Raw genomic sequence first — 24766 nt, 5'->3', positions numbered from 1 at the left:
GCACACGTATGTGCTGTATAAAGTATGGCCGTCGTTCCCGCGTCAAAATTTAAAAATTCACGTCATTTGCGTAAGACGTCCGGGAATACGGAATTGCGCTGCGCACGTCGCCGTTCGAAAAAAATTATGTTAGTTCGCGCAAAGCACGGCGGGAATTTCGAAACTGAGCATGCGCAGTAGGTCCGGTGCAGGAGCGCGCCTAATTTAAATGGCATACGCCCCTTTAAATTGCGCGGGCTTACGCCGGAGGCCGCCAGCGTAGGTTTTCATTGCAAGTGCTTTGTGAATCAGGCACTTGCGATGAAAACTTGCGGCGGTGTAACGTATCTACGATACGTTACGCCGCCGCAGTTCTATGTGAATCTGGCCCCTAGTATTTTCAGGATATCAATGGCACCCACTATATTTATCCCATGACTGGTTACCTTTATATACCACATAATAAAAAATAAATAAAACGCAACCACACCACACCACACACAACACCACCAGACAACACTTTTTGGGGAGGCCAAATTAGTTTATTTATTTTGACATTAGCCAATTCATTTATTTGGGGACATTTCATTTTCTCTTGTGCTTTCGTTTAAAAAGTACAGACATCAATTGACTTACTTTTGCTGTTTTTACTGCATTAAAAAAAGGACAGTGGACAGAAACATGAATGTGGATTTCATGCTGTAAACATGGTTTTCACAATCCGTAGCAGAAACTGCTAGTAAAGATATTACAATATGTAAAAAAAAAAGGATCTATTTTCTGGGTTTGGAGTGACTTACTTTTCTTAGGGATTTATAGAATTAATACAGGAGTTTTCAGGTTTCATTTCACGGCACATAAGCATTTTTACTTTACATAAAAAAACAACTAGCTTTAGTAAGGTCAAAATACATCCTTTTATACCAAAACTAAATTTACTTGTAGTATAAACATTGATATACACATATTACACTGTGTACACTATATACACAATCATACAAAATTGAATACTAGATACAGAAATGTAAAATGCAAGTCCCTTATGTTCTTGCAGAAGGAAAAAAAAAAAAAAAAGCCGCTTTCAAAGTGCTGGGAATATTTGTACAATTGGCAAGAGTACAATAAGAGCATCAAATAGGTGGGATGATTACAACTGGGCTTTCAGCAGGGCTTTCAGGTGGTAAGTCATCAACTCCTTACACTGATCGGAATGTTGAACAGTCATGTCCATCCAGTGACTTGGGGGCTTTGGAAGGACACTCGGGGATGGTGGGTCACTAAACTTTGCCCCTGCGTAATTGATTTCTTTTTCATCAATCGTGAAAATTCCTTTTTTTGTTTTCTGGATGTTTTCAGCACTTGTTAAGGGTTTCTTTGTATTTCCAACTGCACTGTTGGAAAGCTCAGAATCAGTCTGAAGCCTTTCCATTTTTCGTGGGGAATTGGTCTTTGCATGCTGAGCATTACATTTGTTTTTTTGTTTGTGAAGATTCCATTGCTCACAACTATGAGCTGTTGGACTACAGCTTGTTGTATTGTTCTTTTCTGATTTTACAGTCTTCTTTTCTGGCTTTACTTTTGTCATTAGCCCCTATTAAAAATACATTCATTGATTAATGATCAAATATAATCAGAGCTTTAAACAGTATTCATAGGTCAAAACAAAAAAATAATTGTCTCCAACACAAAACACACTGAAGTTCAGAAAATGCCTGGTGATCCTGCCAGAAACACAACCAACTTACTGTAATCGGCTAGCACTCTTCTGGTACAATAATTTTTATTGAAATAAGTAGAACATCTTAACAAATGTTTACCTGCGTAGGGGTACAGTTCAGCAAGCATAACAACCATATAAAACTTATCGTTATTAACTTGGGATCGACCAAAATCATTTATTTGGTGCCGATACGATACCAATATTTCAGCCACCCCTCCTGCCGATAGCCAATAGTTTTTGGCGATATTTTGTACATTAGAAAACGTATTACTATTTTTTACACGGTCATTGTACATTTTTATGGTTTTTAATTACTGTTATTGCTGTCACAAGGAATGTAAACATCCTTTGTGATAGTAGTAGGCAGTGACAGGTACTCTTTATGGAGAGATCTGAGGTCTAGAAGACCCCCAAACCCCTCCTTGGCACTTCAAAGTATTCAAAACGTCAAGATCGGCATTTTTTAATACTTACTTAATGTGGAGTTCCACCCATAAATATAACATTACATCAGTAGTTTTAAAAAAATGTCATTAGTCCTTTAAGAAAAAACATTTTTTTTTTTTTTAGATGCCTTCAAAGTGTTGTTGCTAGGCAGAATAGTTAATCTTACCACTTCCTGCACCTAGGTTCTTAAGCTTTCTAACCTACACAGCACAGACTCCTGGGAATGTAGTGGGTGTAACTTTCCAGGAGTCTGTGCACTCCACAGTCTCAAAGAATCATGTGACTTGGACAGTACAGGTGCTGAAACAGGTCTGAAACCCAATACACTGCTTGTGCAGCACTGAGCATGTGCGAGATCTGCAAGGCTGAAATCCAGGAAGTCATACAATCTGGTTTCATGATGCCCACACTTAAGATGGCCCCAGTCAATTTCTATTTTATAAAGTGTCTAAATGTAACCTAACAAAACTGACCTTAGTTTACAGACTAACTTTACTAGAATACATTAAGCTTGTGTATTACAGGGGTATTTATATTTAAAAAGTGAAATTGTGGCCGGAACTCCGCTTTAAGGACCTTGCCTGTTTTTCATATTTGGTGTTTACAAGATTAAAACAGTTTTTTTTTTTGCTAGAAAATTACTTAAAACCCCCAAACAAAATATATATTTTTTCTAACACCCTAGAGAATAAAATGGCGGTCATTGCAACATTTTTGTCACACCGTATTTGCGCAGCAGTCTTACAAGCACACTTTTTTTTGAAAAAAATTTACTTTTTCGAATTAAAAAATAAGACAACAGTAAAGTTAGCCCAATTTTTTTTGATATTGTGAAAGATAATGTTACGCCAAGTAAATTGATACCCAACATGTCATGCTTCAAAATTGCGCCCGCTCGTGGAATGGCGTCAAACTTTTAACCTTAAAAATCTCCATAGGCGACGTTTAAAACATTCTATAGGTTGCATCTTTTGGAGTTACAGAGTAGGCCTAGGGCTATAATTATTGCTCTCACACCTCACTTGTGTGGTTTGAACACAGTTTTCATATGTGGGCGCTGCTCACGTATGCGTTTGCTTCTGCCTGCGAGCTCGTTGGGACGGGGCGCTTAAAAAAAAAAAAAAAAATTTAAGTGTAAAAATTAATAAAAAAAGAAAACAAACAAAAAAATAATGGGTCACTTTTATTCCTATTACAAGGAATGTAATAGGTTATTCCTATTACAAGGAATGTACATGTAACCATCCCTTGTAATAGAAAAAAGCATTACAGGTCCTCTTACACCCTGTTCCAAATTATTATGCCAATTATATTTTTCTCATTTACCTAAATAATAGTCAGCATAATTCTCGTGTTATCAACTATTAAGAGTACAATTCAAATTTTATCGAACAAACCTCCTGATTTTTTATTTTGGAAAAAAAACTTAACTTACAATGCACGGTTCCAAATTATTACGCACAGTAATTTTCAAAACACGTTATAGGTTGTAAAGAACTGAATTTTTTTATTTTTAGTGTTTGCAACATATTTACTGAAATCAAAAGCTATTTCAATCAAACTCTGAACAACATTTTAACAGGTCACATTTCATTTAAACATAGGACCCCTTATTTGATAGCAGCTTCACAAGTCTTGCATCCATTGAACTTGTGAGTTTTTGGACGGTTTCTGCTTGAATTTGTTTGCAAGATGTCAGAATAGCCTCCCATAGCTGCTGTTTGGCTGTAAACTGCCTCCCATCCCCATAGATCTTCCCAATAGGATTGAGGTCAGGGGAGGATGAAGGACACACCATGACTTTCTCTCCTTTTATCCCCATAGCAGCCATTGATGCAGAGGTTCTTTGCAGCATGAGATGGTGCATTGTCATGCATGAAGATCATTTTATTACAGAAAGCATAGTTCTTCCTTCTGTACCAGGTAAGGAAGTGGTCAGTCAGGAGCTCCACATACTTTGCAGAGGTCATCTTTACACCTTCGGGGGCCCTAAAGGGGCCGACTAGCTCTCTTCCCATGATTCTGGCCCAAAACATGACTCCACCACCGCCTTGCTGATGTTACAGTCTTGTTGGAACAGGGTGGCCGTCCACCAACCATCCACTACTCGATCTGGACCATCCAGGGTTGCATGGCACTCATCAGTGAACAGGACTGTTTGAAAATGAATCTTCATGTATTTTTCTGCCCAATGCATCTGTTTCTGCTTGTGAGCATTGGTTAGTGGTGGCTGAATGGAAGGTTTATGCACAGTTGCAAGACTCAAGAGGACTCTACACCTTGATATCCGTGGGACTCCAGCAGCTTCAAAATATCTGTTTGCTGCTATGTAATTGTGTTTTAGAAGTTGCTCTCTTGATCCGATGCATGGATCTGGCAGAAATCTTCCTCAATGTGCCTTTATCTGCACGAAACCCGCCTGTGCTCTGAATCAGCCACAAATCTCTTAATAGTGCGTTGATCACGCTTACGTTTTTGTGAAAAATCAAATGTTTTCATACCTTGTCCAAGGCATTGAACTATTTCACTCTTTTCGGCAGCAGAGATCCTTTTTCTTCCCCATATTGCTTGAAAATGGTGTTCTGCTTAATAATGTGGAACACCCTCCTTTAGTAGTTTTTCCTTTAATTGGGCTCACCTGGCAATCTAATTATCACAGGTGTCCGAGATTGTTTTCAGTGATCAAAAGAGCCCGAGACACAATGCCATCCATGAGTTAAACTGAAAAACAAAATATTTAATCTTTGCATGATAAGAATTTGCATGATAATTTGGAACAGGGTGTAAATATGAGCCCTGGGGTCAAAAAGACCTCAGATCCCATATTTAGACTAAAATGCAAAAAAATAAATAAAAAAATATATGTCATTTGAAAAAAATGACAAGAAGAAAATGTCACTTTAAGAAGCATGGGCGGAAGTGATGTTTTGACGTCACTTCCGCCCTGCTATGGAGACGGGTGGGGGCCATCTTGCCCTCACTCGTATCCCAGCTGAGCAGCGGAGGGTGCGGAAGAGCCCTCTCCCGCCGCCGATAGCGGTGATCTCGCAGCGAATCCGCCGCGGAGACCACCGTTATCGTTTACAGGACCGCTCACTAAAAGATGGATATCTCGGTTGTGGCAGCAGCTGCTGCCGTTACCGAGATATCCATCGTTAAAGTGCCGACGTATATGTACATGAGCGGGGCCTTAAGTGGTTAAGATGCCAGAAATCCGGGAAGTGATGTCATGACATCGCTTCCGGATTACTAGATTTGAGAACCGAACGAAGCATCAGCTTTGTTCGGGTCTTCGGTCAGCCAGCGGACATGCCGGCTGGTTGCTCGGGCCTTCCGGTGGGACAGGAGAGCCCGAGCGAGTGGCGGAAGGCGACGGATGGGAGCGGCTGCTGAGCCACATCAGTTGTCATTACAATAAAGCCGACTGATCGCTCTAAACAACTGTACCGGGGTGATGCCTGCAGCTGCACGCATCACCCCAGTAAAACCCCTTAAAGCAATATCAGTAATATTGGTCTAGTTTGAGACGGATACAGATTTTCAGAAAATGCAGATATCAGCCGCCAATAATTGGCCTTCCCGATAACTGGTCGATCCCTAGTATTAGCGGTCTACTGGGCGACCTTATGGGACAACTAGGGCTGCAACTAACGATCATTTTCATAATCGATTAGTTAGCCCATTGTTTTGATTAATCTGTTCATTATTTAAAAAAAAAGCGTGGTGTATAATTTAGTTAATATGTAAAAGTAAAAAAAATAAAAATAAAAAAGTTAATTTATTCTTAAATATGTCTATGCAATGGTAGATATAAAATAACCAACTAAATGGTTAGGGAGCAAAATCTCGAATCCACTCTGAGAATAACAGACAGATTAAAAATCCTATTAGAGGGTGAGACTGGTGAATATCATCAATATCATTATTAGAAATAATAGAAAACTTCTTGATGAGAGGAGTTATCAGACCATGTATGTGGTTTTCGTGCAGAAATTACATTCATTTTAAAACTGAATGTTAAAAGTAAGTGAAAATTTCTATCATTCTTTCATTCAGTGAATGTACAAAGATTTTTCATATGAATTTTCTCATCTGAAAATCAATCCGTGTGGCCAGCATAAGGCTCAGTACACACCTATGTAGTTGGCTTTTGCTCTGTTTCTGCTGTGCGTTTTGCGCACTTGCATTCTTTTTTGCTTGTTGGCCAATTTGTTGTTGGGCAGATTAAAAAACAAATTGCTGCAAAAAACGCATTACATGTTTTTCTGCAGCTTCTTCATTGAAGTCTATTGAACCAAAAAAGCACCATTTTTAATTGAAAAAAGTCTGACCCTTTTCAAATACGCAGCAGCTGAAAAAAGCATAGATGTGAATGTGTCCCATAGGAAACCGTGTTAAATGAACTGTAGTGCGTTTCTGCAAAAAAAACGCATAGGTGTGAACCAGGCCTAAGACATTAAGTAACATAACGGGGTTAAAAAAATAGCCCTTAATAAAAAAAGTGCAAGTAATTGTTACTGTAAGGGGTTAATTTTTTTTTCACTGTGGAAAAGTGAAATTATTTACAGTAGCGATTATCTCCTTTTGTACTCTAACGAGCCAATTAAATTTCTTTTTAACCCCATTGTGTTACTGGCCGATTAATCGATTCATTTCATAATCGATTAGCCGTCGATTAAATTGTTTCGGCCCTAAGGACAACCCATAGGTCCCTATAAATCTGGGCTTAACCCTCTGATGACGAGCTTACACGTATGTGGCCTCACTGTATTTTTGTGGTTTGTTATGATAGAAATTCTACAAATACATTTCTAAGATTTTTTTTGTTCACAATTTTGGCCCTTTTCCTTTGAATATTATAAAAAAAATAAAAACACCCACCACCTCAAGATACATCCATTAACATTTAACACTAAATGAAGGTCCTGTGTGATTGGAAAAAACAAGACAAAAAGGTATAATTCACCTGGGTAAAACTCAAGTTTTTTTCACCCTAATGCAATTCTATACATTAAAGTAAAAAACCCTTCTGTGATCCCCCCCCCCTTTTTCTTACCTGAACCCGGTCTTTCCAGCAATGGGGACGAGCACACCAGCTCCAGCTGGTGTCACAGGTCCCGATTGGATAGATTGTCAAGAAGAGGAGAGGAGCGCTGCTGAGTGACCCCAGAAGAGGATTGGGGTCACTCTGCAAAACCAACTGCACAGAGGAGGCAAGTATGACATGTACGTTTGATAGCATCGCAGCCATTGGCTCCCGCTGCTATCAATAAAATGCAATGACGTGGCTGCCGTGGTGCTTCCCAGAGAGGGTTAGCTCCTGCGGGCAGGAGCCGAGACAGCCGCCGTGAGAACTCAGAAGACGACCTTCGGGGCCACTCTGTGCACAACGAACTGCACAGCGGATCACCACGTTCACATTGGGCTAATATGCGATTTGACATGTCAAAATCACACGCAAATTCAGAGCCTATTGCCGGCACTGGCACTGTCCTAATAGGTGTGACACTGCACCGATCCCCAAAAGTCGTTTTCTGCACTACTTTTGGCGACTTTGGGGAAAATTCAATAGACATCGGTGCATGAACCCGCACAGATGTCTGGGAAATGGCCCCCTGAAGTCAGACGGAAATGCTGGTTTGAAATTGTGCCAGTTCAGCTGAACTTTAGTGTGAACATGGGCCAAGTCAGTTCTCTGTGAGCCAGTTATATATCAGTCACTAGCTCCCTGCTCTGTAAGCCCCCCCGGACTCACTGGAGCACTGGGCTGTGGTGGTAGCAGCTGAGCCTGGTGCCAATCCAGGCTTCTGGGTGCCGCCACTGTCAGCTAAAAAACAGGTCATGAGTGCAGAATGAACTGCATTCATGTGATCCACAGCAGAAATACAACCAAACAAGCCATTATATTACAGTTTACCAATTCTAAGATGTGATGGCTGCATTGATTTCCTTTTTTGGGTTGCTGTCAGATTACAAATGTCCTGCATCTACCCAGTTTGTTTGGTTTTACTAACACATGCCTAAGTTGCATAACTGATGCACTAAGATTTGTTTGAAGATCATTATTGATGTCCTCATACAAAACACACAAAAGAGGACCGCTAGAGGAGAGCAGACTGATATATCCCCACCACTGTATCTGTTAAGCCTGGTACACAAACTGAAGAGCTCAGGGGGAGCCTCTGTACCATCGATCTGATGTTAGTACAGTGATCTCCTCTGCTTTACTATTGTGTTCTGACAGGGGTACAGCCCCCGTCAGAACACACCAGACAGTGCTCTCAGCCATTGGCTGAGCAGATGCCGGTCAGGGGACAATTTTCCATTATGCCCCATGCTTCTGTCAGACCGGCTGCCGTACACACAGACCGAATGTCGACAGGTTCAATATGCTGCCGATAATCGGCCCGTGTGTACGGTCTTTTAGTCAAATCCAGCTCTTAGGAAATTTACCCACTGAGCATTGGCAGAGCAGACTTATCTATGGTCTGTAACTGGAAACCTGTATAGAGAAAAATACATAGGTTCCATTGATGATCTCATTCTCAATATGCCAACTACATGGCTGTTTCTGGTTTCCCCAATTTGAGTCCTTGACCCAGGATGAAGGATTGCATGTAATTTGAACAGGAAATCGGTGCGATTCCTGTTCAAAATTTGTACACACAAAATGTATGTATGTATGTATGTATGTATGTATGTATATATATATTATATAAAAATTATATATATACAGTATACACACACACACACACATTGGCACCCCTGCATTTGTCAGATAATGCACCACTTGGCCCAGAAAATTGATGCAATTACAATTATTAAGGGATTCGCATGCTTTTCTTTTTATTCGTACGACATTAAAAAAAAGTGGTCCATTTACCCTATATAATTCCTGTCATTTGCACACCTAGGGGTTGGTATTCCCCCAGTAGTGCTTATGAAGCCTTGCGCTACTACTGTTAATGGTACGTTTGGCTGCCTGTGCTTATTCAGCCAAGTTTCATGGAGCATTTAGGGATTGGATGGCGTTCTTACTTTTTGTTTTGACACTTTATATTCCGATGAGGCAAGTGTATATTGATGGGGTACTCTTGTAGTCCGGATCCTTACTGTCTCCATCGTGCAGGCAATTTTATTTACATATGCCAACTATTTGCTGCCATCCTAGCCCATATAGGATTCCTTTATAGCATCAATGCTCTATATCATTTTACATAGGTTCCTGCTGGATGAATAGGCCCTTGTGCCTTCCCCTTTGGGTACGTTTTTTTGGATTCCCTGGTCAGACTCCTGGGCACCACCTCCTCACCTTTTCCAACTGCTGCCTTCCACACCTGCAGATACACTTTGAGGTTACATACCAGACCGGTGATCACCAGTCCTTTTTGGGGGGCATTTCTGCGATATTGATTTATGCGAGTTCTCACTATGATGTAATTTACTACTATTTAATATTTGTTTGACCCCTGTCCTATATGCTAAATACACACAATTTTTTTCCTCTCAGCAACCATATTTAACGGCACCCCATGAAAAAGCCAAGTGCGAAACGTGTTGTGTCGTCACACTCCTCTTTGATACAGGTGCATGTGTTCTTTATATTATCACATTGTTTTTTTGGAATCTCTGCACAGTGTTATATAGTGCATCAACGACCAATAGAGACCATTCTATATTGGCATCTCTGTATAGCGTCTAAATGCATCTGGAAAATATTCACAGCGCTTCACTTTTTCCACATTTTGCTATGTTACAGCCTTACTCCATATTGTTAACTTGGCTGTGTGCTTAAAGAGGAGTTCCACCTAAAAATGGAACTTCCTCTTAACCCACTCCTCGCCCCCTTACATGCCACTTGGCATGTAATTTTTTTGGGGGGGGGGGGGTTTCAGGAGAAGGGGGAGTTCCTGTCCCACTTCCTCCTTCCGCCGAGGGGCTGGAAAGGCGATTAGCTTAATCGCCTTTTCACAGCCCCTCCCTGTAGGCGAGCGCCTGTCCAATCGAACGGCCTCGCGCATGCGCAGTGGGTGCCCGGCCGTGAAGCCGAAAGCTGTCACTGCTGGGTGCCCACACTAGAAATTAAGATGCTGGAGCCGTGGAGCAGGCAAGTGTCAGTTTATTAAAAGCCAGCAGCTACACTTTTTGTAGCTGCTGACTTTTAATAAACTTAAAAAATGGGTGGAAAACCCCTTTAAGGTCGTTGTGCTGTTAGAAGATAAACCTTCACACAAGTCTGAGGTCCAGAGCGCTCTGGTTTTCATCACAGATGTCTCTGTACATTGCTGCATTCATCTTTCCCTCGATCCTGACTAGTCTCCCAGTTCCTGCCGCTGAAAAACATCCCCACAGCATGATGTTTCCACCACCATGCTTCACTGTAGGGATGGTATTGGTCAAGTGATGAGCGGTGCCTGGTGTCCTCCAGACATGATGCTTGCCATTCAGGCCAAATAGTTCAATCTTTGTTTCATCAGACCAGAGAATTTTGTTTCTCATGGTCCGAGTCCTTCAGGTGCCGTTTGGCAAACTCCATGCAGGCTGTCATGTGCCTTTTTATGGAGGAGTGGCTTCCGTCTGGCCACTCTACCATACAGGCCCGATTGGTGAAGTGCTGCAGAGATGGTTGTTCTGGAAGGTTCTCCTCTCTCTACAGAGAAATGCTGGAGCTCTGTCAGAGTGACCATCGGGTCACCTCCCTGACTAAGGCCCTTCTCCCCTAATCACTCAGTTTGGCTGTGCAGTTTATTCTACAAAAAGTCCTGGTGGTTCCAAACTTTTTCCATTTACGGATTTGATTGCTCATTGGGACCTTCAATGCTGCAGAAATCTTTCTGTACCCTTCCCCAGATCTGTGCATTGAAACAATCCTGTCTCGGAGGTCTAATGACAATTCCTTAAACTTCATGGCTTGGTTTGTGCTCTGACATGCACTGTTAACTGTGGGGACCTTATATAGAAAGGTGTGTGCCTTTGCAAATCATGTCCAATCAACTAAATTTACCAAAAGTGGAACCTCAATCAACTTGTAGAAACATCAAGGATGATCGATCTGTGGAAACAGGATGCACCTTAGCTCAATTTTGAGTGTCTTGACAAATGCTTTGAATACTTATGTACACATAATTTTTTATTACTTTTAATAAATTTGCAAAGATTTCAAAAAACTTCTTTCACGTTGTCATTATGGGGTATTGTTAGTAGAATTTTGAGGAAAATAATGAATTTAATACATTTTGGAATAAGGCTGCAACATAACAAAATGTGGAAAAAGTGAAACGCTGTGAATACTTTCCGGATGCACTGTACTTCTGCCTCTCTGGGGTACTGTAAAGTTGTGTGCGACTGCGATTTACCATTATATATGTTTTTAAGGGGGTTGTAACCAAACTCATTTTAACATGATTTATGATGTAATAAAATTATTGCTATTATTCATATACAGTGGGGCTAAAAAGTATTTAGTCAGAATGAATGGGGCCATGTATCGTGAGATTTTGAGTGCAAACCTCCTATCAGCACGGGCATTGAAGATGAAACGTGGCTGGGTCTTTCAGCATGACAATGATCCCAAACACAGCGCCCGGGCAACGAAGACGTGGCTTCGTAAGAAGAATTTCAAGGTCCTGGAGTGGCCTAGCCAGTCTCCAGATCCTAACCTCATAAAAAACCTTTGGAGGGAGTTGAAAGTCCGTGTTGTCCAGAGACAGCCCCAAAACATCACTGCTCTAGAGGAAATCTGCATGGAGAAATGGGCCAACATACCAGCAACAGTGTGTGACAACCTTGTGAAGACTTACAGAAAACGTTTGACCTCTGTCATTGCCAACAAAGGATATATAACAAAGTATTGAGATGAACTTTTGATATTGACCAAATACTTATTTTCCACCATAATTTGCAAATAAATTCTTTCCAAATCAGACAATGTGATTGTCTAGATTTGTTTCCACATTTTGTCTCTCATAGTTGAGGTATACCTAGGATGACAATTACAGGCCTCTCATCTTTTTAAGTGGGAGAACTCGCACAATTGGTGGCTGACTAAATACATTTATGCCCCACTGTTTGTGTTTGTAAGTGTATTCCGTGAGAAGGACTCGACACCTGTTAAATAATAAAACAGAACCCATTATTGATCTATTTTGAATGTGGCATGGTTGTTGGTAGGAGACAGGCTGGTCTGAGTATTTAAAAAACAGCTGATCTACTGAGATTTTTCCCCGCACAGCCATCTCTAGGGTTTACAGAGAGAATGGTCCAAAAAAGAGAAAATATCCGGTGAGTGGCAGTTGTGTGGTAGAAAATACCTTGTTGATGTCAGAGAATAAGCAGACTGGTTTGAAATAGGGTTGTCCCGATACCGATATCGGTACCGATACTGAGCATTTGCGGGAGTACTTGTACTCCCGCAAATTCCCCTCGATGCCAGATCCGATACAACCCCCCCCCCGCCATCGTCGCCGCCACATACCGCAACGACGCCGCCTAGTTAATCAGCGTGCAGGGAACATTACAGCTTTCATTTGAATAGCTGTGTGTTCCCCGCCGCACCGCGTATACACAATCCCCCTTGCTCGGGATTGGACGGGTGATCTGTCTATCATAGTGCAGATCACCCGTCCAATCCCGAGCAAGGGGGAGAGTGTATACGCGGCGGGGAACACACAGCTATTCAAATGAAAGCTGTAATGTTCCCTGCACGCTGATTAACGCGGCGGCGATGGCGGCGGCATCTAGGTATGGGGAGACATGGCTGCATCTGTGGGGGGACATGGCTGCATCTGTGGGGGGACATGGCTGCATCTGTGGACACATTTAAAAAAAAGTATCGGTATTGGGTATCGGCGAGTACTTAACCACTTAAAGACCTTAGGTGTTTTTCAGATTTGGTGTTTGCAAGACTAAAACAGTTTTTTCTGCTAGAAAATTACTTAAAACCCCCAAACATTATATATATTTTTTTCTAACACCCTAGAGAATAAAATGGCGGTCATCGCAATACTTTTTGTCACACCGTATTTACCGAAGCAGTCTTACAAGCGCACTATTTTTGGAAAAAATTCACTTTTTTGAATTAAAAAATAAGACAACAATAAATTTGGCCCAATTTTTTTATATATTGTGAAAGATAATGTTACGCCGAGTAAAATGATACCCAACATGTCACGCTTTAAAATTGCGCCCGCTCGTGGCATGGCGTCAAACTTTTACCCTTAAAAATCTCGATAGGCGACGTTTAAAAAATTCTACAGGTTTTTGAGCTACAGAGTAGCTCTAGGGCTATAATTATTGCTCTCGCTCTAACGATCGCGGCGATACCTCACTTGTGTGATTTGAACACCGTTTTCATATGCGGGCGCTACTCGCGTATGCGTTCGCTTCTGCGCGCGAGCTCGTTGGGACGGGGCGCTTTAAAAAATTTTTTTGGGGTCACTTTTATTTCTATTACAAGGAATGTAAACATCCCTTGTAATAGAAAAAAGCATGACAGGTCCTCTTAAATATGAGATCTGGGGTCAAAAATACCTTAGATCTCATATTTAGACTTAAATACAAGAAAAAAAAAAAAAAAAAAAAAAAAAAAAAAATTGTCATTTAAAAAAATGACAACAAAAAAATTGTCTCTTTAAGAGGCTGGGCGGGACTGACGTTTTGACGTCACTTCCGCCCAGCAAAGCTATGAGGACGGGTGGGGGCCATCTTGCCCTCACTCAAGTCCTCGCTCTCCAGGCGGCAGCATCCGATCTCCTCCGGGGCCCTCTCCCGCCACCGATAACGGCGATCTCGCGGCGGAGACCGCCGTTATCGTTTACACGGCCGCCCACAGAAAATATGGATACCTCAGTTGTGGCAGCGGCTGCTGCCGTTACTGAGATATCCATATTTAAAAAGACGTACATTTACAATACGCGGGTCTTTAAGTGGTTAAAAAAATGGATCGGTACTTGTACTCGGTCCTAAAAAAGTGGTATCGAGACAACCCTAGTTTGAAATGATAGAAAAGCAACAGTAACTCAAACCACTTGTTACATCCAAGTTATGCGTATTAACATCTCTGAACACATGGAACCTTGAAGCTACAGCAACAGAAGACCACACTGGGTGCCACTCCTGTTATCCAAGAACAGGAAACTTAGGCTATAATTCGCACAGGCTCACCGAATTTGGACAATAGAAGATTGGAAAAACATTGCCTGGTCTGATGAGTCTCCATTTCAGCTGCTACATTCAGATGGTAGGGTCAGAATTTGGTATAAACATGAAAGCATGGATTCATCCTGCCTTGTATGGTGTGGGCAGCGCTGTATCCTTGCCTAGGCCAACAAGGCCCAGGCCTAGGGCAGCACTTTGCAGGGGGGCAGCACAGAAAGAGTCCCTGCCGGCTTGCGCTACACTGCCAGTCTTATGGGGCGGACTGGGCTGAGAGGCAAATTAGTCTAGCGCCCCCATAAAGTGGCCACACTGCTTCTGGTATGCGAGCGGCCAGCATTCCGCAACTGGTTTGGGGGGTGGGGGGGGGCGCCGCTTATAATTTTGACTGTCCCATCATCCTGGACCATAAACCTTCCTCACTGTGCTATATGTTTTCTGCTGCACCATTGGCATGGTTATATCTTATTAGTCCTTTCCAAAAAATTATCAGAAATTTGTGTGTTGCCCCCTTCCCTGTTGGTCCTGGTGGCTTCCCTGGTGGTCCAGTGTGGGCATCCGCAGGGGGGCTACGCTGATAAACAATCAGCGTATACCCCCCGTGTCAGGGGAGCCGCGGATCGGCTCTCCTCTACTTGCGTCTGTTAGACGCGAGTGAGGAAGAGCCGATCAACGGCTCTTCCTGTTTACATCGTGATCAGCCGTGATTGGACACGGCTGATCACGTGGTAAAGAGCCTCCGCCGGTGTCAGACTAACACCCCGCACCACCGATCGCTATGCGCCCCCACGTTATCCTGCTGGACGTCAATAGACGTCCAGTCAGGATTTCAGAACCACTTCCCGGACGTCAATTGTCTATTGACCGGGCGGGAAGTGGTTAAAGTAGAACTATAGGCAACACATTTTGGAGAGTAAGAGAGGGTTATAGCCCATGTCAATTTATTTCTTACCATCCCTGTCCCATTGCAGAGGCTTCCCTTCACTTCCTGCCCCATAGCCAAACAGGAAGTGAGAGAGAATCTATGCAAATTAAGGGAATACATTGCTGCCCCCCAGGCCCTCAGAACTACTCGAGTCCCCACTTGAAAATTTCAGGGCGGGTCTTAACCACTTCCTTACTGGGCACTTAAACCCCTTCCTGACCAGAGGACTTTTTGCGATTCGGCACTGCGTCGCTTTAACTGACAATTGCGCGGTCGTGCGACGTGGCTCCCAAACAAAATTAACGTCCTTTTTTCCCCACAAATAGAGCTTTCTTTTGGTGGTATTTGATCACCTCTGCGGTTTTTATTTTTTGCGCTATAAACAAAAATAGAGCGACAATTTTGAAAAAAAAAAATAATATTTTTACTTTGTTGCTATAATAAATAGCTCAATTTTTTTTTTTTTACGTTTTTTTTTTATCCTCAGTCTAGGCCGATACGTATTCTACATATTTTTAGTAAAAAAAAAAAAAAAATCGCAATAAGCGACTGGTTTGCGCAAAAGTTATAGCGCCTACAAAATAAGGGACAGAATTATTATTTTTTTTTTACTACAAATGGCGGCGATCTGCGATTTTTATTGGTACTGCGACGTTATGGCGGACACATCGGACACTTTTGACACATTTTTGGCGCCATTCACATTTATACTGCAATCAGTGCTATAAATATGCACTAATTACTGTATAAATTTTTTTTTTTACTAGAAATGGTGGCGATCTGCGATTTTTTTTGGGACTGCGACGTTATGGCGGACACATCGGACACTTTTGACACATTTTTGGCGCCATTCACATTTATACTGCAATCAGTGCTATAAATATGCACTAATTACTGTATAAATTTTTTTTTTTACTAGAAATGGCGGCGATCTGCGATTTTTATTGGGACTGCGACGTTATGGCGGACACATCGGACACTTTTGACACATTTTTGGCGCCATTCACATTTATACTGCAATCAGTGCTATAAATATGCACTAATTACTGTATAAATGTGACTGGCAGGGAAGGGGTTAACACTAGGGGGTGAGGAAGGGGTTAAATGTGTAGCCTAATTAGTGTTCTAACTGTGGGGGGAGGGGGGTGACTGGGGGGGTGACCGATCTGTGTCTCTATGTACAAGGGACACAGATCCGTCTCCTCTCTCCCCTGACAGCACCGCTGTCTGCGAGAGCCGGGAATGAGAGATGATCTCATATGTAAACATATGAGATCATCTCTCATTGGCCGCACAGATCGCCTAGGAAACGGCCGCTCCGATTGGCCGTTCACGGCGATCTGTGACTGGCTGTGTCCAAGGGACACGGCCAGCACAGCAGTTCCCCGCTGCGCGCTCGGGAGCGCGCGCGGGGAACGTGCAAAGGGGAGGCCGTAAAAACACGGCCTGTTAGAGATTGGGAGCCGCGCTGAGGCCGTACAAAGTCGTACGGCCGTCAGCAAGTGGTTAAACAGCAAGGGGGTGTGGCCTTGACAGGAAGGGGTGGGTCATTTTTAAAGTAGGGGGTGCACGAGTTTAGTCAGGCCTAGGGCAGCACAAAACCTAAATACACCACTGGGTGTGGGGGATATTTTCTTGGCACACTTTGGGCCGATTAGTACCAATTGAGCATCGTTTAAACCCCATGGCCTACCTAAATATTGTTGCTGACCATGTCCATCCCTTTATGACTAGTGTACCCATCTTCTGATGGCTACTTCCAGCAGGATAATGCACCAGGTCACAAAAGGTCAAATCATCTCACTACTGGTTTCCTGAACATGACAATGAGTTCACTGTACTCCAATGGCCTCCACAGTCATCAGATCTCAATCAAATAGCGCACCATTGTGATGCGGTGGAATGGAAGATTGGCATCATGGATGTGCAGCCAACAAATCTACTGCAACTGCGTGATGCCATCATGTCAATATGGACCAAAATCTCTGAGGAATGTTTCCAAAACCTTGTTGAATCTATGCCACAAAGGATTAAAGTGAAGTTCCACCCAAAAGTGAAACTTTGCTTTAAGGACCCGACATGCCACATTTGGAATGTCATTTAGTTTTTTTTGGGGGGTTGTGCGAGTACCTAGTTTTGACAATTACACAGTTAGCACTTCCGTTCATGCCACCTAGGTGACTCCTCCTCCCCCCCTCCCTGCAATCTTCTGGGACACGTCACAGGTCCCAGGAGATTGTAGGGTGGTTCAGGAAGCTGTCACAGCTGGGTGCCCACACTTGCAATGCCGGTGGCGAGGAGAGGGAGAGGAGTGGGGTTGTGCGTGTACCCAGTTCCCACTTCTGACTCCCCCCCCCCCCCTGCAATCTTCTGGGACACGTTAGGAGAGGAGAGGAGAGGAGTGAGACTTCGAGAGCCTGCATTGCTGCAGCATTGCACATGTGAGTGTGTGTTTATTAAAAGTCAGCAACTATACTTTTTGTATACAGTAAACAGTGCATTTTTATAGCACTGATCGCTGTATAAATGGACCCAATATAGCGTCAAAGGCGTCCGATGTGTCTGCCATAATGTCATGATAAAAATCGCTGATCGCCACCATTACTAGTAGAAAAAAAACTATGCCCTTGTAGACACTATAACTTTTTCGCAAATCAAACGCTTATTGCGATTTTTTTTTTTACCAAATATATGTAGAATACGTATCGACCTAAAACTGAGGAAAAAAAATAGTTTTTTATATATTTTTGGGGGATATTTATTATAGCAAAAAGTAACAAAATATTGTTTTTTTTTTTTTCAAAAATTGATGCTTTTTGTTTAAAGCGCAAAAAATAAAAGCCGCAGAGGTAATCAAATATCACCAAAAGAAAGCTCTATTTGTGGGGGGGGGGGGGGGGGGAACTAAATTTTTGTTTGGGAGCCACGTCGCACAACCGCGCAATTGTCAGCTAAAATCACGCGGTGCCGAATCGCAAAAAGTGGCCCGGTCATTTGGCAGCCAAATCCTCCGGGGCTGAAGTGGTTAAACTAAGTCACAATCAAATCATCAGTGCAAATCACACTGATGTGTGGCTTTGAAATCACGTTTCACAGCCACACTGGTGTGAACCAGGACGAAGGCACTTACCTAGCAAGCGACCCCCTCCAGCTTTACAAGTGCTCCTGTCAGTCATGGGTGCCGCCATCTTCTCCTGGTCCTCATTCGGGGTTCCAACTCGTCAGCCACGTTTTCACAATGACATCACTCACACGCATGGGAGTTACATCATGGCACAGAGCAATTACATGCATGCCCTGTGCAGGTCTAGGTTTTGCTGACACGGGGATACATACACTATATTGCCAAAAGTATTGGGACACCTGCCTTTACACGCACATGAACTTTAATGGCATCCCAGTCTTAGTCCTTAGGATTCAATATTGAGTTGGCCCACCCTTTGCAGCTATAACAGCTTCAACTCCTCTGGGAAGGCTGTCCACAAGGTTTAGGAGTGTGTCTATGGGAATGTTTGACCATTCTTTCAGAAGCACATTTGTGAGGTCAGGCACTGATGTGGATGAGAAGGTCTGGCTCGCAATCTCCGCTCTAATTCACAAACAAGGTCCATAAAGACATGGATGAGCGAGTTTGGAGTGGAGGAACTTGACTGTCCTGCACAGTGTCCTGACCTCAACCCGATAGAACACCTCTGAGGTGAATTAGAGCAGAAACTGCAAGCCAGGTCTTCTCATCCATCAACGCCTGACCTCACAAATGCGCTTTTGGAACAATGGTCAAACATTCCCATAGACACACTCCTAAACCTTGTGGAAAGCCTTCCCAGAAGAGTTGAAGCTGTTATAGCTGCAAAGGGTGGGCCAACTCAATATTGAGCCCTACGGACTAAGACTGGGATGCCATTAAAGTTCATGTGCATGTAAAGCCAGGCGTCCCGATACTTTTGACAATAGGTGTAGATGTCTATTGGGACACAGCTGCTGCTCCCACCATGAAATCTATGCAGGTGCGTGTCCCTGAACTCACCCTGGGTGTGTTTGGAGCCTTGCACCCATTTCATATTGGGAACAGTGGCCGTGTCCCAATAGACATCTATGAGATGCACACAACACCTGCATTTCAACATGCCAGCAAAACATGGACCTGCACAGGGCGTGTTATCGCCTCATGTATATGAGACGTTAGCGACCAGCCATTGCAATTGTACTGTCCGTCGCGTACACAGCGATGTGTGGGTGCGCGTGCCCGTTCATTAGCGGGGGAGCCAACCACCGTCTGGCCAGCGGACTCTATGTCTGCCGGCGACCCGCAATCGCCCCACTACAGGCCCCCCCACAGTTAGAAACACCTCCCTAGGGAACGTTTAACCCTTTGATTGCCTCTAGCGTTGGTTTTGCACCCCTTCCCTGCCAGTGTCAATTATATAGTAGTCAGTGCATTTTTATAGCACTGATTGCTGTACAAATGTCAGCAGTTCCAAAAAAAAGTGTCAAAGGTGTCCAATCTGTCCGCTGCAATGTAGCAGTCCCAAAAAACAAACACGCAGATCGCTGCCATTACTAGTAGTAAAAAAAAAAAAAAAAAAAAAATATCCCAATTGGCATATATTTATTGGCTTGCGCAAAAGTTATATCGTCTACAAAATGGGAGATAGATTAATGGAGATATGGAGATTATATATATATATACCAGGGGTTGACAAATTTGCTTGGAATCTAGGAGCCAGGTAAAAAAGTTAGGAGCCAGAAAACGCGCCCCGTCGAGCTTGCGCGCAGAAAGCGAACACATACGTGACCAGCGCCCCCATATGTAAACGGTGTTCAAACCACACACGTGAGGTATCGCCGCGATTGGTAGAGCGAGAGCAATAATTCTAGCCCTAGACCTCCTCTGTAACTCAAAACATGCAACCTGTAGATTTTTTTTAAACGTCGCCTATGAAGATTTTAAAGGGTAAAAGTTTGTCTGCATTCCACGAGCGGACGCAATTTTGAAGCGTGACATGTTGGGTATGAATTTACTCAGCGTAACATTATCTTTCATAATATAAAAAAAAAAAATGGAGATAACTTTACTGTTGTCTTATTTTTTAATTAAAAAAAGTGTAATTTTTTCACCAAAAAAGTGCGCTTGTAAGACCGCTGCGCAAATACGGCATGACAGAAAGTATTGCAACGTTTGCCATTTTATTCTCTAGGGTGTTAGGATAAAAAATATATATAATGTTTGGGGGTTCTAATTAGAGGGAAGAAGATGGCAGTGAAAATAGTGAAAAATGACATTAGAATTGCTGTTTAACTTGTAATGCTTAACTTGTAATACCAACGGCCACCACCAGATGGCGCCAGCTCAAATCTGGTGGTAATAACGTGTAATACCAACGGCTCACCACCAGATGGCCCCAGCTCAAAAAAAAAAAAAAAAAAAAAAAAAAAAAATTTTTTTTTTTTTGCCCCCCCTTCCAAGCCAAGTCGCCAGGGCCCCATTTCTAGTCGCCATGGCGACCTGGCGCCCGGGATTTGTCGAGCCCTGATATATACATATACACATACACACACACACACCAAAAAAAATAGAAACCGCTTTTTTTGTTTATAGTGTACAAAATAAAAACCGCAGGGGGATGTCAATTTTGTTTGGGTACAACATCATACGACCGCGCAATTGTCAGTTAAAGAGACGCAGTGCCATATCGCAAAAATATATATTTTTTTTGCGATATGGCACTGTGTCATTAAAGGATACGCAAAGGTTTATTTTTTTAAAACATGTCATACTTACCTCCTCTGTGCAGTTGGTTTTGCACAGAGCTGCCCCAACCCTCCTCTTCTGGGGTCCTCAGTGGCGCTCCTGGCTCCTCCCCGCATCGAGTGCCCCCATGAAGAATCGCTTTCCCTCGGGGCACTCATTGACATTGACACAGACAGCAGGACTCGGTATCACTGGAATTGATTGACAGCAGTGGGAGCCAATGGCTGCGCTGCTATCAATCGATCCAATTGGCACCCTAGACGCCGGCTTGAGCTAGTGTGCTTGTCCCCATTGCTGTAAAGACTGGGTTCAGGTAAGTAAAATGGGGGCTGCTGCATCACAGAAGGTTTTCCCCCTTAAATGGGTTGTAACGCAGTAAGAGGGGAAATCTTCGGGTCCTGTATGCTGAGCTGCACATGCACTGTTTGGTTTACCTAAGCAATGACAGGCAGGGGAGGGGCTTGTCACAGAACGGACCAATAGGGTCCCTCCTGCCATACAAATCCCACCCATTTAACCCTTGCAGCGCATAGAAGAAGCATAGAATGAGGAGCCTCACCTCTCTCCGGAGCTGCCTGTACTGAGCCGCTCTGGCAGGCTGGGGCTCCTCGGGGCCCCCAGTGCTGGCGACATTCTCCGCTGACCTCTTCTGATGATACAGACGGGTAGCCGGGAAAGCAGTAGCTCGGACTTTATTCCTCCTTCCTCTCCTCCGGGCTCTGCACACACCCTCCCCGGGCTCTGACATGATGAGCCCGCTCCCCCTGACCACAAACAATACCGTCCAGCTCCACAATGTACAACCGCGGCCAGGATAGCAGCCAATTGTCAGCTCAGAAGATGGACGCCTCACAGGCTCCGCCCACAGCCTCTGTTATGTCTCTGCACACCGGCCGCGCGCTCCCGATCATCGCCCGCCGTGCGCGCTCACGCTCGGGATCTTTTTCTTTGTTCTCGTTTTTTTATTACAAATATAGATCATTGTATCATTTTATTTACTATGTGCAGTGTGTGTGTGTTCTGCCTGTGTATGAGAATTGTGCTCAGAAATGGATTCTTTCTTTTCATAGCAAAATAGAACTATAGGCAAAACTCTTTTCTTTTCAGTTTGGTTAGAGGGTGTTGGTTGTGGTACACGCTAGAAGAAAATCGGGGCGATTGATCGTCTGAGTTTCCTCTTTTCACAGCAAGTCGGAACCAAAGAAGGAAATAATGAATGAAAATTCTCGCTTTGTTCTATATTGTCTCTGATCATGCGCGCTAGGGTTGTCCCGATACCACTTTTTTAAGAGGGAGTACAAGTACTGATACTTTTTTCAAGTGCTCGCCGATACCGAATACTGATACTTTTTCATGTCATGTGATGCACTGATAGATGGCACTAAAAGGTTGCACTAACTGATGGCTGTCAGTGGCACTGATAGGTGGCACTGATTATGCAGCACTGATAGGTGACACGCACTGATGGCTGGCATTGAAAGATGGCACTGATATGTGGCACGCACTGATGGCTGGCATTGAAAGATGGCACTGATAGGTGGCACGCACTGATGGCTGGCATTGAAAGATGGCACTGATAGGTGGCACGCACTGAAAGATGGCACTGATATGTGGCACGCACTGATGGCTGGCATTGAAAGATAGCACTGATAGGTGGCACGCACTGAAAGATGGCACTGATATGTGGCACGCACTGATGGCTGGCATTGAAAGATGGCACTGATAGATGGCACGCACTGATATGTGGCACGCACTGATGGCTGGCATTGAAAGATGGCACTGATAGGTGGCACGCACTGAAAGATGGCACTGATATGTGGCACGCACTGATGGCTGGCATTGAAAGATGGCACTGATATGTGGCACGCACTGATGGCTGGCATTGAAAGATGGCACTGATAGATGGCACGCACTGAAAGATGGCACTGATATGTGGCACACACTGATGGCTGGCACTGAAAGATGGTATTGATAGGTGGCATGCACTGAAAGATGGCACTGATATGTGGCACACACTGATGGCTGGCACTGAAAGATGGTATTGATAGGTGGCACGCACTGACAGATGGCTGGCACTGATGGATGGGCACTGACAGATGGCTGGCACTGATGGATGGGCACTGACGGATGGCTGGCACTGATGGATAGGCACTGACAGATGGCTGGCACGTCGGGACTCGGGATGTTCAAGCACTGACAACGGCAACACGGAGTGTCACTTCAGTTACCGAATGTGACGGCTCCGGTCACAGATGGATGATGCGGCTTCGCCCTGCACCCCTGCCAGCTTACCTGCTTGAGGACTCGCTCTCTGCCCGCTGACTTCCTGTTGCACGCCGCCTCTCTCTCCCATCCCAAGTATAGGATCAAGAATCGGGAGCATTTGCGCAAGTACAAGTACTCGCACAAATGCTCGGTATCGTTCCCGATAGTGATACTAGTATCGGTATCGGGACAACCCTAATGCACGGTCGTTTGTTTCTGATTGTTCTCTTATGAAAATTGCACAAAAACATCACATTAACCACGTCCCGGTAGTTGAAGTGAGAGATGATACTTCTCTAAAAACTGCTGATCCCTTGGCTTTGCTTCTGTCCGGGTGCTGGCTATGCACAGGTGCATTGGATAGAAGAAGATCCTGGACTGCCACACTTCTTTAAACTATGGGCCAGATCCAGAGAGAATTGGATCCGCGCAGCGTATCAGAGATACGCTACGCCGCCGTACCTTACCTGGCGGAATTTCGAATCCTCAACGATTTTGCGCCGTAAGTTACGGCGGCGTAGTGTATTTCTGGCGGCGGAATTAAAATCGGCGATCAGGGGGCGGGTTTCATTTAAATGAAGCGCGTCCCCGCGCCAAATGAACTGCACATGTGTCGTCCAGAAATTTCCCGCCGTGCTTTGCGCGAAATGACGTCGCAACAACGTCATTTTTTGAACTTAGACGTGAGTTACGTCCATCCCTATTCACGGACGACTTACGCAAAAAAAAATCGTCGTAAATCGCTAATTTGCATACCTGATGCGGAAAACGACGCAAACTTCACCCAGCGGGTGCCGAAGTATTGCATCTAAGATCCGAAGGCGTACGAAGCCGTACGCCTGTCGGATCTTACCCAAATGCCGTCGTATCTTGGTTTGAGGATTCAAACTAAAGATACGACGCGGGAAATTTGAAAGTACGCCGGCATATCAGTAGATACGCCGGCGTACTTGCTCTGTGAATCTAGCCCTATGTCTTTATTGTACAAATGAAATCCAAAAAACAACCAAAGCGATGCAGTCCAGTCCAGGATCTTCTTCTATCCAATTAACCACGTCCCGTTCTTCTCTGTGATGTCCCGGGGGGGGGGGGGGGACACCGCCAATCGCAGCACAGCGATTGGCGGCGCGCTGGGTCTTTGAGATACGGCACATTCCCAATCATGGATAAAGAGCCGATAACACGGCTCTTTATCCATGTGATCAACTGTGTCCAAAACCCAGCTGATCACATGTAAACAAGGAAATGCCGGTGTTCTGTCACATTCTCCACCCCGTCAAAAACTCCAACCACGTCACTTCCACTTTATTTAAACCATCAGTAATTGGAGATTTTGACGAATTGCTGTTTGGACACAACACCGGCAACCAAATAATGTCCGGTGCACAATATTATGAGCGGAGATTGTTACTCCGCACTGATGCTAGCCAACAAAATGGCCGCCTCCAAGGCAGCGACAACTTTGTCCTCGTTAGCCGCTGTGCTGTCAAAACAGCTATATCTTCCTGTACCGGACTGTATTTGG

At 43.9% G+C, this 24766-nt stretch overlaps 1 protein-coding gene across 1 annotated transcript; it reads right to left on the bottom strand.

Moving 5' to 3' along the window:
* Positions 1-499: 499 nt before the first annotated feature.
* On the bottom strand, positions 500-21856 carry PNRC1 (proline rich nuclear receptor coactivator 1). The gene is made up of 2 exons (XM_040350087.1): positions 21536-21856; positions 500-1570 (listed from the first exon to the last, which is right to left on the bottom strand). The coding sequence occupies exons 1-2, from the start codon at positions 21722-21724 to the stop codon at positions 1127-1129; spliced, it is 633 nt and encodes a 210-aa protein (XP_040206021.1). The 5' UTR covers positions 21725-21856; the 3' UTR covers positions 500-1126.
* Between the last annotated feature and the right edge of the window lie 2910 nt (positions 21857-24766).

The sequence above is a fragment of the Rana temporaria genome, chromosome 4 (assembly GCF_905171775.1).
Source record: "Rana temporaria chromosome 4, aRanTem1.1, whole genome shotgun sequence".
NCBI lineage: Eukaryota > Metazoa > Chordata > Amphibia > Anura > Ranidae > Rana > Rana temporaria.
The sequence above is the reverse complement of the archived record's forward strand: the minus strand, read 5'-3'. Positions and strand labels throughout refer to the sequence as shown.

Excerpts from the sequence above, each read along its gene's own strand:
- PNRC1 (XM_040350087.1), bottom strand. The coding sequence starts at position 21,724 with ATGTCAGAGCCCGGGGAGGGTGTGTGCAGAGCCCGGAGGAGAGGAAGG. Across the intron at positions 1,571-21,535 it reads ACAGGCAGCTCCGGAGAGAG|GGGCTAATGACAAAAGTAAA; the intron begins GTGAGGCTCCTC and ends TATTTTTAATAG.